The sequence below is a fragment of the Penicillium psychrosexuale genome (assembly GCF_028828465.1).
Source record: "Penicillium psychrosexuale strain IBT 29551 chromosome Unknown utg000001l, whole genome shotgun sequence".
Taxonomy (NCBI): Eukaryota; Fungi; Ascomycota; class Eurotiomycetes; order Eurotiales; family Aspergillaceae; genus Penicillium; species Penicillium psychrosexuale.
In genome coordinates this window covers 207,397-220,980 of record NW_026643186.1, presented here as the reverse complement: position 1 = coordinate 220,980, position 13,584 = coordinate 207,397, and the positions used below count along the sequence as shown (strand labels likewise).

Genomic DNA, 13,584 nt, shown 5'->3' with positions numbered 1-13,584 from the left:
ATGCTCAAGTCCAAAGAGACGCGGACAGAAAGTGATCGCCAACTCCCGTGATTCCCTCCACTTTCCTCCCCGCCACCCATCTCATCAAGTTTTGCCTTTCACCCCCTTTTAAACCCCTGGATATCCCTCGGAATTCCTCGAAATATTGACGGTCAAGCTTCATCTTCTGTTCCTGGGCCTTTTGCGCCGCTTACGTCGTCTCCTTTCTCCATACTCCGAGCCCCACGACATCCCTGTAGCCGTGCCCACGAACATTTACTCTACTGCCTCCGCGCCACTATTTGACACCCAATATCTCCAAGTCTATGATCCATTCTTTCAGCTGGTCTCGGCGACGGATCCGTGATAATGGCCATGGCCGGCACAGGGAAACAGCCGGACAACAATGATGACGCCGCTCCTCCCACTGTATGCATACGTAACTGTTTTGTTGCACACAATAAACTAACATGAAATACAGCCACAGAGACCGGTGTCCTCCTTGCTGTCTCACTTCGAGAATCTTTCTCACCGCAGAGCTCCGTCTGCTGTAGCTGCCAGCCCGCGCACTTCCACAAACCTTTTACTGGCAACTCCGGAGTCTGGCGATGACCCCCGATCCTCCACCCGTGCTTCGCTCGATTTGCCCCGAGACCATTCCCCATGGACCCCTGCTGAAGATAGACCCACCCCGCTTCAGCAGTCGAATGGCGAGAGACTCCGGGATCGTGGGTTCTCCGGCAGACGATATGGCCGGCCCATGTCTATGAACTTCCACCGTTCATCGCCACAGCTACCGCCGACCTTGACAGTACATTCGCCTAAATCGCCGCCACGCGTACAAGATCGCGATGAAGTTTGGACACCGCATGGTGACAGCCGAAAGACTCGGAGTCCAGGCCATCGCCCGCGAGAATCGATGTCCGTCTCGCCAGCACCACCTCGCCCGATTTCCCCGATACCGAAGTTCGGTCCGTCAGTTAATGCAGGGGATAAAATGCCTAGGGTGTCGCCTGGGTCTCTCCGCGCCAACCTCACTGGGAGCCCGGCAGACCGGAAATTAAAAAGTGCCTCGTTGCCGCCCCCAGCCAACCGCGCATCAAAGCCCAAAATCCCGGCCAAACCAGCCATGCTTTCTCACCAAGAGACCAGCTTGCTGGCTCCTCGACCAGGACGAGCATCACCCGATCGAAGTGTTTCACCTTTTAGCACCCCTCCTGGTAGCCCAGAGAAGCATGTGGCTGAGCCGAAATCGTCTGGGAAGAGCAGTGCTAGGCCAGCACCAGCATTAGCTCGACCAAGGACGGAGCCACCGATTCGACGCTCATTCGATGAGCGATTACCTGCTGCGTCTCCGAGCGCCAGGCATGACGCTAGAGAGATGGGATTCTCAAGGATCCCTCCTGGTCCAGAGCCCTCACGTAACTCCAAGCCCTTGATGGTGCAAGTTCCATCTGCCCCAGTAGACGCTCCGACTGCCACTGCTACCCCTCTTTCCGCGCAGAGAGCCCGAGCCAGTGATATTCCCTCCGATCGCCCAGGGCTTCCTCCTCGACCTTCTGGGGCTCCCCGCCGAAGTGGAGTCTCTCCTGTGCGAGAGTCTTCCAGACATCAAAGCAACCATTCGCAGCTGGCACCGGTTGTTGGTTCTGTGCCTTCTTTCCCACGTGCTAGCCAATCCTCCGAGCCAAAACCAATCCAGCGGCAACCATCTGTACCCCGTGAGACTAAACTGTCCTCTTCTCTTCCCGAGCGGCGTGTGGTGCGTACAGACACAGAGGAAGAAGAGCAAATCGAAGAGCCAGCTATCTTACGGACCGACTACCCCGATGCCTCAAAAGCTAACCGTCGACCTCCCCGCTTTAAATCTGGACCGAGAGATATCCTGACAAAGTATGATACTCGTTTGCTGGCTGTGTGCGGCAAGTATGTGTGCACAACTGGGTATCTGACTAGGGTGTGGGATCTTACAACTGGTGATCTAGTGATGAGTCTCAGCCATGGCGAGACTGTGAAAAGTTTATCTCTTGCTTTTAAGCCAGGGAAAGATCTTGAAAGCGAGGGCGAGCGTATCTGGCTCGGTACCAGTGCTGGAGATATCCACGAAGTCGATATCCCGAGCCAATCCATCGTGGCCACCCGCGCATACCCCTCCCGCCGAGAAGTCATCCAAATCTTGCGACACAAGAAAGAAATGTGGACGCTTGATGACGAAGGCCGACTGCTTGTTTGGTCACCAGACGAGACCGGCACGCCTAACTTGCAATACAGCTACCACACCCCTTCCGAACGTGTAGCCCGCGGTCACACGTTCTCTATGGTAGTTGATGACAAGCTGTGGCTGGCAGCAGGGAAAGACGTCCATATATACCGCCCCAATGCACGGGATGATGTCCCATTCAAGGTCTTCAAACGACCTCTCGGTCTTCAGCACTCGGGCGATGTGACTTCCGGTTCCTATACCACGCGAGATGGAGGTCGGGTGTATTTGGGACACGCAGACGGCAAGGTTACCGTGTATTCCTCAACCGATTTTGTTTGTTTGGCAGTGGCCAACGTCAGTGTGTATAAAATCAACTGCCTTGGATTTGTCGGAGACTATCTTTGGGCTGCGTATAAAACTGGCATGATTTACGTCTATGATGTGTCCACCAACCCTTGGACCGTGAAGAAAGACTGGCGTGCCCACGAAAGTCCCGTATCCAGCTTCGTGTTAGACATGAGCAGCGTATGGACCATGAACCGCCTGCAGGTGACCTCTCTCGGCACTGATAATTGCATTCGCATCTGGGACGGAATGCTTGAGGACGATTGGTTGGGTAAGTAAAATATTGTTCTCATCCGTTGATGGCTTCCACTAACACATAGTAGATGCGCGGATGGACGCCAGAGACGTGGAATACTGCAACTTCCGAGAAATCAAGGCTGTTGTCTTAACTTGGAATGCGGGAGCTTCTACCCCTGGCAGTGTGCGAACGTCGGATTTCATTCGAGATGTGGTTACCCCCGAAGACCCACCTGATATCGTGGTATTTGGGTTCCAGGAGTTGGTTGATCTTGAGAATAAGAAGATCACAGCTAGTAAGTGTAACAATTTTTCTTTGACAGGAAAGCCCGCTGACATCGCCACAGAGAGCTTGCTGCTTGGTAGTAAAAAGAAAGAAAACGGCGAGAAAGAGCATATGAGTCGTCAGTATCGAGTGTGGATCGATCATCTTACTCGGACCCTTCACGAATGCATGCCTCTTGAGGAATCCTACGTTCTCTTGCATACTGCGAACATGGTGGGACTGTTTACTTGCGTTTTCATTAAACACAAGGAACGCCATAATATCAGAAACATCCATGCCTCCGAGATTAAGCGCGGAATGGGCGGTTTACATGGAAACAAGGTTTGTGATATTCCGCTCTTTGCTATGGCCTTTATCTAATTGCATTAGGGTGCCCTTGTCTTTCGCTTCATCTTGGATGACACCTCGATGTGCTTTGTGAACTGCCATTTGGCGGCCGGTCAAACCCAGACCGCCAACCGAAACAACGATATTGCTGCGATCCTAGAAGCCGAGTCTTTGCCTGCGGAAAATAGCATGACCCTACGGGCAGACCAGTTCGCCAGCGGTGGTGATGGCACCATGATCATGGATCATGAAGTGTGCATTCTGAACGGAGATCTGAACTACCGAATCGACTCAATTCCTCGAAATGTGATCATCGACGCAGTTCGCCAGAACAACTTACCAAAACTTCTGGATCGAGATCAGCTACTTGCTTCTCGGCGGAAGAACCCCGGTTTCCGCCTGCGCGCCTTCACCGAGTCACGTATTACCTTCGCCCCGACCTACAAGTACGACGTGGGTACGGACGAGTATGACTCTAGTGACAAGAAACGCTCTCCTGCCTGGTGCGACCGCATCCTTTACCGTGGCCTGGGCCACGTCAAGCAGCTTGATTATCGGCGCCACGAAGTCCGCGCCTCCGACCACCGGCCGGTCAGTGCAACGTTTAAAATCCGCGCTAAGACCGTTCTAAGTAAAGAACGGAACGCGTCGTGGGAAATCTGCAATGATGAGTTCCAAGATGAGAAACGCCGCTTGGCTTCTGAAGTTAGCATCGAGTATCTCATCACTGTCCTCGGCACCGATCCCCGCCAGGCCCGTGAATTGATCCTGGGAAAGCATTAGCCGCTCGCATGATTGTCTCTCCTTATCTTTCTTTTTCGAAGTGAAGAGAACTTCTTTTTAATAAGCATTTGGGTGGAAGCATGGTGTATATTGTACGACTAATGATTTTACGATAGATATGTATCATGACGGTTGTTAGAGCTAAAAAGGTTTCTTTATATGAGTGTAGTATTGTACCAGGACATACTCCGTACTCTTTCTAGCATTGATCTGCATTGAAGAAGCCACTCTAGAGACCTGATGTGACATACAATAATCGGAGTATTTTGCGAATGCGCGTTTCCTGTTATTTTGATTCTTTTCCTGTCGATCTTTATGCCTTTCCCCGTCCCCTGTCCGCCCCCTGTACTGTTCCCAATTAGGAACATTGCAAGATACTGAATGAAATCTTAGGAGGATGTCTCAAGGTACGTTTAACCACAGGGCTACTCCGCTCGCAGTGCGTATAACAATGCCCTTGTCAAATCCTATAGTTTAGGGCTTAGCTTCTGAACTCTTCAATCTCATCTTGACGTCTTCATAGTCCCCTCTCCATACCCCTCTATTTACCAATTGATGCGGATGCGTATAAGCGATACTACTGTGATGATCGACACTGTTATTCCCAGGGAAATTAATTAAAGTGACATGACATTGACCCTTCCCCGCACGAGACCGGGGTCTATAAAGATCCCCGGATTTACAAGATCTAGTTAATTAGCAAAGACAAACGAAATACAATCTACAGTCATGCTAGCGCCATTCACTCTCGCTGTTGCATTGCCTTTGCTACCAGTAGCAAATGCCCTGGTTAGGGAAAGTGGTGTTGTATGTTTTCTTCTGTTATGGACTAATCACAAAGATATTGACTCAAATAAGGGTAGATTGCCTGTTCTAGGATGGAATTCCTGGAATGCATTCGGATGTGATATCAATTCTACCAAGGTTCTGACCGCTGCCAATGAGGTTGTTAATCTTGGACTGAAGGATCTGGGTTATGAATACATCAACAGTATGAACTGAGCTTTGCATAAAATGGTTCGAATCGCTGATACTTTCTAGTCGATGACTGCTGGAGCATCCAGAACACCCGCGATAATAGCACAAATCGCATCATTCCAGATCCATCCAAGTTCCCCGATGGTATCTCTGGTGTTGCAGAGCAAGTCCATGATTTGGGACTGAAAATCGGGATTTACAGCAGTTAGTATCCCCTCCGTCTGTATACTGATCAGAAATCAAGACTGATATACGCCAGGTGCTGGTGATGAGACTTGTGCTCATTATCCCGCTAGTCTGGGATACGAGACAGTCGATGCGCAGTCTTTTGCTGACTGGGGTATTGACTGTAAGTTCTATTGTATTCCCGTGAATCTGCTTTCACCTAAATGCTAAAACTCGCAGACCTCAAATATGACAACTGCGGTGTCCCCAGTAATTGGACGGATTCATACCATTACTGTGTTCCTGAGGGCTCTGGAAGCCACCCTAATGGCACCTGTCCTGATCTTAGCGATCCCGCCCAGAAGGATATGACTGGAAAACATCGAACACATATGCCCGGTATACTGCAATGCGTGACGCGTTACTCAGCCTTGACCGAACAATATTGTATTCGCTTTGTGACTGGGGCCAGGCTGACGTCAATACCTGGGGTAATGAAACCGGAAACTCATGGCGCATGTCTGACGATATCAACGGTAAGTTGTTTGACTGATACGCAGTGGGAGATTTAGAAGCTGACTCTGTTTGTTCAGCAAATTGGGCTCGTATTGCAGAAATTGCCAATGAGAACAGCTTCCTGATGAAATACGTCGATTTCTGGGGTCATCCCGACCCGGACATGTTGGAGGTTGGTAATGGAGCTCTTACTATCGAGGAAAATAGGGCACACTTTGCCCTTTGGGCCATCATGAAGTCCCCTTTGATCATTGGCACGGCGGTATGTGGTATCTTTGGATGTCTTATGCTTATGGCAAGATATACTGACAATCCTAAAGCTTGATTCTATCAGCGATGACCACGTGGCCATTCTGAAGAACAAGTATCTTATTGACTTCAACCAAGACCCTGTTATTGGCAGTCCTGCCCATCCTTATAAGTGGGGTTACAATCCCGACTGGACTTTCGACGCCGTCCATCCAGCAGAGTATTGGTCTGGTACATCCTCCACTTTACAGGGCACTTTTGTGCTAATGCTGAATTCCGAGAATGTGACTTCTACTCGCACTGCGACATGGAGCGAGGTTCCCCAGCTCAAGAGCCATGATTATCATGTCATTGATGCTTGGACTGGCAAGGATCTGGGCTGCGTGAAGACTGAGTATAGCACCTCCTTGGAGAGTCATGATGTGGCTGTGCTGGTGGTCAAGAGACGATGCTAGACAGAGATTACCAAAGAACAATGGCTTTGTTCAGAGTGGTCGGTATTCAGTATCGCAGTTATTGCGGTAGACATGCACAAATTTTGAAATTCATTACCCGTGACATATCTCTAAGCATGGAATGCTGAGATTAGAGAGCATAAAGAGCATAAAGAGTATTTTTCATGGTTGTTCAGGCGAGGCTCAAAGAGCTTAAGGGGATATTGGCCACAATGAACATAGAAACACAATGGCCATCTTTAGGAAATCTATAACAACAATATGGATATTATCCAGTCAATCAGAACTCATTGCAGGATCCGAGGCTAAGGGTCGAAGAACAAAGAATTTTGACGTTCGATATTCCGCCGAGTATTTATAGTCTCTTTATTGGCTTTCATGATTATATTGGCATTGTTCAAATAGAATCAATATATTTGAAAAAGAAAAGCCCCCTTGAGTATTTAAGTGCTTCGATGTCCCGGCACAATCCTCATTTCTCATCACACTTCACATCTACAATCACATTCTCAGTATTTACTACCAAACTCATTAGACTAACTAACACATTGTATTCAGGAATATCTTGCAGCAACCATGCCTGCCCACTACCACTGCAACTCTCATGCCGGCCTGCCCCGTGTTTGGCTGGGTTGGGGTGAGCTGGGTAACCGCAAGGCTCAACTCCAAGCTGAACAGAACGAGTAAGTGACAAAAGACACACATAAAAAGGATATATACTAACATTTTATTAGATATTTTGAAGCCTATGCCCCTGACTTCAAGCTGCTACACCCAGACCAGCCCCGACGCGGCTGGAATGTGCACTTGAATATCATTCGCAAGTCGACCCGTTGGATTGACTGGCGAATCCACAAGACTGGAGATAAGCAGAAGCTTGTTCTTCCTGATTTGGTACGTCCTGAGCAGGTCGACAGTCTTCTTAATTTCTTTTATACTGGTGACTATTCGGTTGACGAAGCCGACTTGAAATATTACTCAGTTAGGCCCTGCCCTGGTGGCTGCGTGACTTGTCCTCAGATCTGTCAGCTCTTGCGCATTCATTTGTCAATGTTTCAGACTGCTCTTCTTCTAAGAATTACTGACCTCCAGGCTATTGCCTTTTGCAGATTCCGTGATCTTATGGATACTGCTCCTGCTTTCGTTTTGCAGTATGCTGTTCACTCAGTGTATAGTAGGGAGCCCATCCCTGACGGGAGTAATAACTTTCAGATTACTGGCTTAAAGTCTGTCAAAGACTATCGCCCCGAGTTGGTACTTCCTGCAGTCCTTAGGTACTGCGGGTATTATCGACTGAATCCCCAGCAGCTTACAAGACACGGGAAGAGAGTGAGGATTTTTGGTGAGTCGGAGTTCGCTGAGCTACGCCGAAAAAGCCCTAAGTTTGATGGAGACCTGGCTCGGGGCTTATGGCTCGACACTATTGATATCACAGTCCCGAAGATTCAGTTCCCGGGTAACTCAGAGCCCATCAGGTCTCTGCATCCCTATATGCACACTCTGCTCCCGCCACAGGCGGTAGACCCCAAACGGTCAAACTATCAGTATGTTACTTACTTGCAGCCATTGCCCTTTAAGAATTTTAATGACCAGCGACCTTCTAACACACCTACATGGACCCCGTCACCCGAGAATAGTTCCACTTGGTCTTTTGCTACCGCAAGGACCTCCTTTCAAAGCACGCAGACACGCCCTTCGTTCAATCAGAGCAGTCAGGCTTCAGTACAACAGACCCCTGATCCTCAATTGACTCTAGAGCAGACAGAGGACCTGAGTTCCCTTGACGAAGCTCTAATCGATACTACTATGGAACAACTCACCGCACAACTACCACAGGAATATGCCACGAGCCCAGCCGATTTGAATAATATTGACTGGACACACACGATGGACTGGAGTGCAGCGGATGTACCAGATATTGATTTCAGCACGCTTTTGAATGATGATGCTGTGGATGAGCCGGATGTGAATGCATTGGACTTGACACAGGTGATGGACTGGACCGAAGAGGACCTGGCTAATGTGGAATTCACACAGTTTTTGAATGATGACACTTTGGATCTACAGTCTTTCGACCCACCCTGCCTGGACCTGCCTATGGATATGGATTTAGATCTATCAGACCCGAGTTTCTTTGATCTCCTAGACCCGAAATCCTTCGATATGACAGCGCTACCTGATATCGACTTTTCCGGGCTGACTCCACAGGATTCCATCGACACTGCTTTCTGGACTCAATCCCAGTATATGGACTCAATCTTCCCCGTGGGAATGGATAAATATGTCACTTTGCCTCAACAGATTACTTTGCTGCCAGAGCCATTGAACTCAGGGATGAACCCGGACTTTACTGCTTCGAACCTGAAGGCCGGGCAGTCGATCCAGTCCGCATTCTTTTCTGTAAGAGCCAACCCTCGTGCATCGGTCTCACATCAGAGCCAAGGCTCCCGTACGTCAGTTTCACGCCAGAGTCAAGACTCTACTCAATCTCGGTACAATTTGAGGAACCGCCCGAGCATGGTTGATTTAGCTGAGGAGCTATAGATTTAAATGATGAACTCAGGTGAGTCATTCACTAACTTTGCTATTGAGCAGTATTAATTCTTCTTCTTTTGTCTGTATTTCTACGCATATAGAACTGTCTTTTCACGTGTTCTTTGAAGATTGAGATCATCTATAAGAATCAATAAGATATATAAATCAGCATCATAATCTAGTACATCCATAGTAATAATAATATAGAAAAGAAAAGAGTATTAGTTGGATGATAGGTGACGAAGTATGTGACTTAATTCTCATTGGGCACCTCACTTTTGAGTATATACTCCGTAGATAGGTATAGGAATAGTCGACTGCTTATTCATCTCTTTTGGTATGTCTTTTTGGTTTGCAAACCTATTCGGACCTTGCTCTCCAGATAATTGCTCTCGATCACTTTGAAATGTCAATGAGCCATCATATGCATGAATGCACGTGCTACGGCACGCTAATACAGACTAGGCTAGGCTGCCTTACTTAATCCACACTCCCACCCGCGGACCCACCTTCACGTGCCCCTCGACCAAAAAGCGGCACGAGGTGAGCACTAAAATGGAAGGAAGTACCAGGCACTAAGCGATAATAATACATGCAACTGCATATTTACCATGTGTCACTGCTGTGTTGCCATTAGTTACACCAACCATGCTAATTCTATATTTAATTAAGCTGAATGTACGGATCTTGATTATGTTGATGTCAAGGGGAACCCCTGGAGTATACTTGGGATGACTAATATCGGTACCTGGGGTACCTGAAGGGCTTAAACCGGAAGGTGCCATTTTCGGCGATTTACCATCAACCTTGGAATTAGCCCTAGAGATCACCTAGGAGGTAGTAGTTTATCCAATCGAGCTGGCATTGCTTGCCTAGAAGAAAATCAATTAGCATGGTGTAGTATAGTGTCGTACTCATTGTACTCATATACATGGACTTGGTGGTATACATCGAGTCCTGAAACCAGGATGTCCGCTTGCAGCCTGAGTCTCCCCAGCCCTAGGTTGCAGATCTTTTAATAACTGTGGATACAGAAAAGAACCAACATTGAACCATTGCTGTTCTATAGATCGTGCACTTTCGTATGTAGTAACTGTTGTATGTTGATATCTCATGTAACCATGGAAATCCACCCAGTCCACTACGTCAGAGCGTCTGCCCTGTTATCTTCTTTTTTCCATTTGACCTGAACATTGCCTACTTCCTACCGTCCCCTGTCTTTTGTCCATTCCCTTCTGTATTTCCTTGCCCCTCTATATAAATACAATGCAATGAGGCGGCTGTATTCCCCGCTTCGGGATTGCGTTTCCCCCCGCGATGCCAGTGTCTCACCACGGTCGCGGGTCTTCATCTACCTCGGTATAGCAGTGACATTACTGCTTCTATCATATCAGCTGATTCTCGACCGAGCACCGAATATAGGCACAAGCTGGACAGCAATTCAGGATATCGTGGCTGGCGATGACGAACGCTTCGTTCTGGATGATATACCCGCTGATAAAGAGTTGGTTCTCGCCGCTATGGAGGCTAGCAATATGTCCTGGGTTGAAGAGCATCTGTCACACTGGAAGGCGAATATCTATCGTGCGGATGCGAAACACGAAGACGGTGGCTTGACCGTCCCGGTAAATAAGGGCAATGAAGCTATGGTATATCTGACGTACGTTTTTCATACCTCGAGTCTTGTTGTCATACTAATTGCCCTCGGAATCAGCTATATTATCGATCGTTACTGGTCCCTTCCTGAAGTATCAGTCTTCCTCCACGGCGGCCGCTACCAATGGCATGTCGATAACCCGCTCTACGACTCCGTCATCTCCATCTCCCATCTCAACCTCGCCTTCGTCCAAGAGGCTGGCTATGTGAATTTGCGCTGCGCCTGGACCGTCGGCTGTCCCACCGAACTAGAGCCCGCTCGCTATCTCCGAGAGAGACCAGAAGACCACGGACATCCCACCGCGGTCGAGTATCCCGATCGGTTTATGGAGTTGTTTCCGCGCGCAGAAGTCCCAGAGATGGTTGGGACACCGTGTTGTAGTCAGTTTGCTTTGTCCAAGAAGAAGATTCACGAGCAGAGTCTGGAGCACTATGTTCGTTTGCAGCGGTGGTTGATGGAGACCGATTTGGACGCCGGCATCAGTGGGCGTATTCTGGAGTATTCATGGCATAGTGGGTTTCTCATTCGCGCTGATCTCTTGATCTCTTGCTAACATTGACTGTTTACAGTGATCTTCGGAAAACCGGCTCAGTATTGTCTCGACCAACGCAAATGTTATTGCCAGACATACGGTTATTGTAATATGACAGACAGCGAAATCCAGAAGCAGTGGGTATGGCGCGGTTTACAGCTGCCAAAAGGATGGCCAGAACAGAACCAAACCGCGGAATAGCCACGCATGTATATCGCCCGATTATGCTTGAATGAACTGAACATTTCCATTAGAGACTTGACCTATGTACCCAATCATCATTTCATGAAGTGCGTTCATCGTCCGCTAGACGACCTCGGACCAAATGTCTCAAGATACTGACCCTCCTATTCAGTGGAATCCATATATAATAATCTCACCGCCATATATCCTGCTTACTCGACCGCTTGTGGTATCCCTGACTACTCATGGGTCGTTCTTCCTCAGCTGGAACAGCCAGGAACCCACCGAACCCGTTCCCGACGAGCACGCTCTTGCGAGCATCGCCGCCCCAAGACCGGTTTAGCTGGGCCTCGTGGAAACTTACGGGGCGCGTCCTTGAGTCACGGCGCCCGAACTCCGGGCTGGGGTCGTAAGGTGTGAAATTCCACTCAAACTCATCCAGGCCCTTGCTGTACACATTCAGGGGCTGTGAAAGACCGCCCCGCATCTGCGGCCCACCTTCACCACCGCCGAAGAGTCGTGGTGGCGGCATGAGCAACAGAGTATCGGGGAAGGAGGAATCACGGACATATAAATCTCGAAGAGCTGGTAAGGTTCGCGACACCAACGACGAAATAAGATAGGTATAGTATGAGGATACCACTGGTGGCATTCCGTGATTATCCGTTTTGGATGTGAGTTCATAATGCAGGAGATGCAGCGACTTCGACGCCATGGGAGGAATCTGCTCCATTGGGAATGAGCGAGAGACCTCCTGGATGATAGAAAGGCTGTGGAGTCGCGGAGCGGCAGAAAGAATATAATGTAGTCGGGATGGAGCAACGCCAGTAGAAGATAATATCAAAGACCCCAAATTCGCGCGGTTCGCTGGCATGGAAAGAAATGCGACAAGCCCGCTTGCCGTGACATTGGGGGTATCGCGAAGCGTAAGAGACTGAACTGCCGGGAATGGTGGAAGAGGTACGTTCACTGCAAATGCAGAATCGTCAAGCCAACCGAGGTCTTCGAGCGTGAGATCACGAAGATGGGGGAATGAAGCGATTCCGCCGCGCAGGGTACTAGCTTCCATTTGAACACCAGATAGCTCGAGCACCTCCAAATTCATCCATAGTTGAGAACCCGGGAGACGTGAAAAACTGCCCTCCGCACCTTGGCGATAGGCCATGCGGCGCAGCTCGGGGCATCGAGCCATCAGCTCCTGTTTCAAGGGTAGGCAGGATGGCTCGTCGCTGTACAAACCCACCGGCAGATCAACAAAGCGGAGATTAGGAAGAACGGAGATAGTGCGGGCCACGTTGGCTTTGTTGGCCTCGCGGGTCATGTATGGCATTCGGAGTGACAGCACCATATTTCCCAGCCCCTGTGACTCTCGCACTGTTCGCATAAACAATTCCAGACGGACTTGCGGGGCATCGATAGGATCGCCATTGCGGTCAAAGAAAGAGCGGCGTTTTCGCTTGGCGGCTAATTCGATTTCGAGTTCGCAGTAATGGACGGGGTCGATTCGGACGTTGGTGTAACTGGCAGCAGACTGGTGTTAGTCTCTCGCTTGGCAAAAGGCCCGGGGATCTCCTACAGAAGCGCCCGCGCATTCATAAACCACTGCTTGTTGACGAGGGTGCAGTGTGCCAGGTCGCGCATGTCGCATAGCATACAGCCATCGCTGGCAGATTCCTCGGATGTGCCATATGTGTTATCGACGGCGTGCGGACAAACAAAGGAGAAAATAAGCGCCAATACTGGTCGAGGTAGCTGTTTGGTGTAATCTCGACCGGGCACATTAACGCGGGGCGATGGTGGGTCGGGTGTTTCTCGGTCACTTCGCCGTGAGCTCCGTCGCGAGCTTCGTCGCAGCTTATCAAAAAGGCCCATTCTGGCTGGGAGGGTGTGGGAGAATGTGAAAGGTAAAGAGAGGAGATGATTGGGACAAAGCGCGTTAATGCAGGGTCCGTCAACCATCACCCCCCTTCAGCCCCCAGCCACTAACATGAAACACGGGTTTCATCACGTCTAATATAGCTGAAGATCTTTGAAGATCTTTCGGATGAGTTGACACGCGGCAAAAATTATTTCTCATAGGTCGAATATTATGGAGACGATTTGAGGCCGCGAATTTCATGACATCACGGAGTCAACAGCGTCATTTTTAGGAAA

General features: G+C 49.3%; 5 protein-coding genes across 5 annotated transcripts; 4 read left to right on the top strand and 1 right to left on the bottom strand.

Annotated features, from left to right (window-relative positions):
• Window positions 1-348: 348 nt before the first annotated feature.
• N7518_000070 (putative inositol polyphosphate phosphatase) lies at window positions 349-4,160 on the top strand (the record flags this gene model as incomplete). The annotated part of the gene is made up of 5 exons (XM_057180998.1): window positions 349-408; window positions 461-2,798; window positions 2,851-3,060; window positions 3,112-3,371; window positions 3,420-4,160. The coding sequence occupies 5 exons, from the start codon at window positions 349-351 to the stop codon at window positions 4,158-4,160; spliced, it is 3,609 nt and encodes a 1,202-aa protein (XP_057046348.1).
• A 729-nt stretch (window positions 4,161-4,889) lies between these two features.
• Window positions 4,890-6,523, top strand: N7518_000069 (glycoside hydrolase family 27 protein; the record flags this gene model as incomplete). The annotated part of the gene is made up of 7 exons (XM_057180997.1): window positions 4,890-5,151; window positions 5,202-5,342; window positions 5,398-5,487; window positions 5,544-5,716; window positions 5,776-5,839; window positions 5,897-6,081; window positions 6,140-6,523. The coding sequence occupies 7 exons, from the start codon at window positions 4,890-4,892 to the stop codon at window positions 6,521-6,523; spliced, it is 1,299 nt and encodes a 432-aa protein (XP_057046347.1).
• A 576-nt stretch (window positions 6,524-7,099) lies between these two features.
• N7518_000068 (uncharacterized protein) lies at window positions 7,100-9,067 on the top strand (the record flags this gene model as incomplete). The annotated part of the gene is made up of 2 exons (XM_057180996.1): window positions 7,100-7,206; window positions 7,258-9,067. 2 exons carry the CDS (start codon window positions 7,100-7,102, stop codon window positions 9,065-9,067), a joined length of 1,917 nt encoding a protein of 638 aa, XP_057046346.1.
• Window positions 9,068-10,329: 1,262 nt separating this feature from the next.
• On the top strand, window positions 10,330-11,448 carry N7518_000067 (DUF3431 domain-containing protein; the record flags this gene model as incomplete). The annotated part of the gene is made up of 3 exons (XM_057180995.1): window positions 10,330-10,718; window positions 10,773-11,227; window positions 11,285-11,448. The coding sequence occupies 3 exons, from the start codon at window positions 10,330-10,332 to the stop codon at window positions 11,446-11,448; spliced, it is 1,008 nt and encodes a 335-aa protein (XP_057046345.1).
• A 175-nt stretch (window positions 11,449-11,623) lies between these two features.
• N7518_000066 (F-box domain protein) lies at window positions 11,624-13,302 on the bottom strand (the record flags this gene model as incomplete). Its single annotated transcript, XM_057180994.1, has 2 exons — window positions 11,624-12,950; window positions 13,007-13,302. 2 exons carry the CDS (start codon window positions 13,300-13,302, stop codon window positions 11,624-11,626), a joined length of 1,623 nt encoding a protein of 540 aa, XP_057046344.1.
• Between the last annotated feature and the right edge of the window lie 282 nt (window positions 13,303-13,584).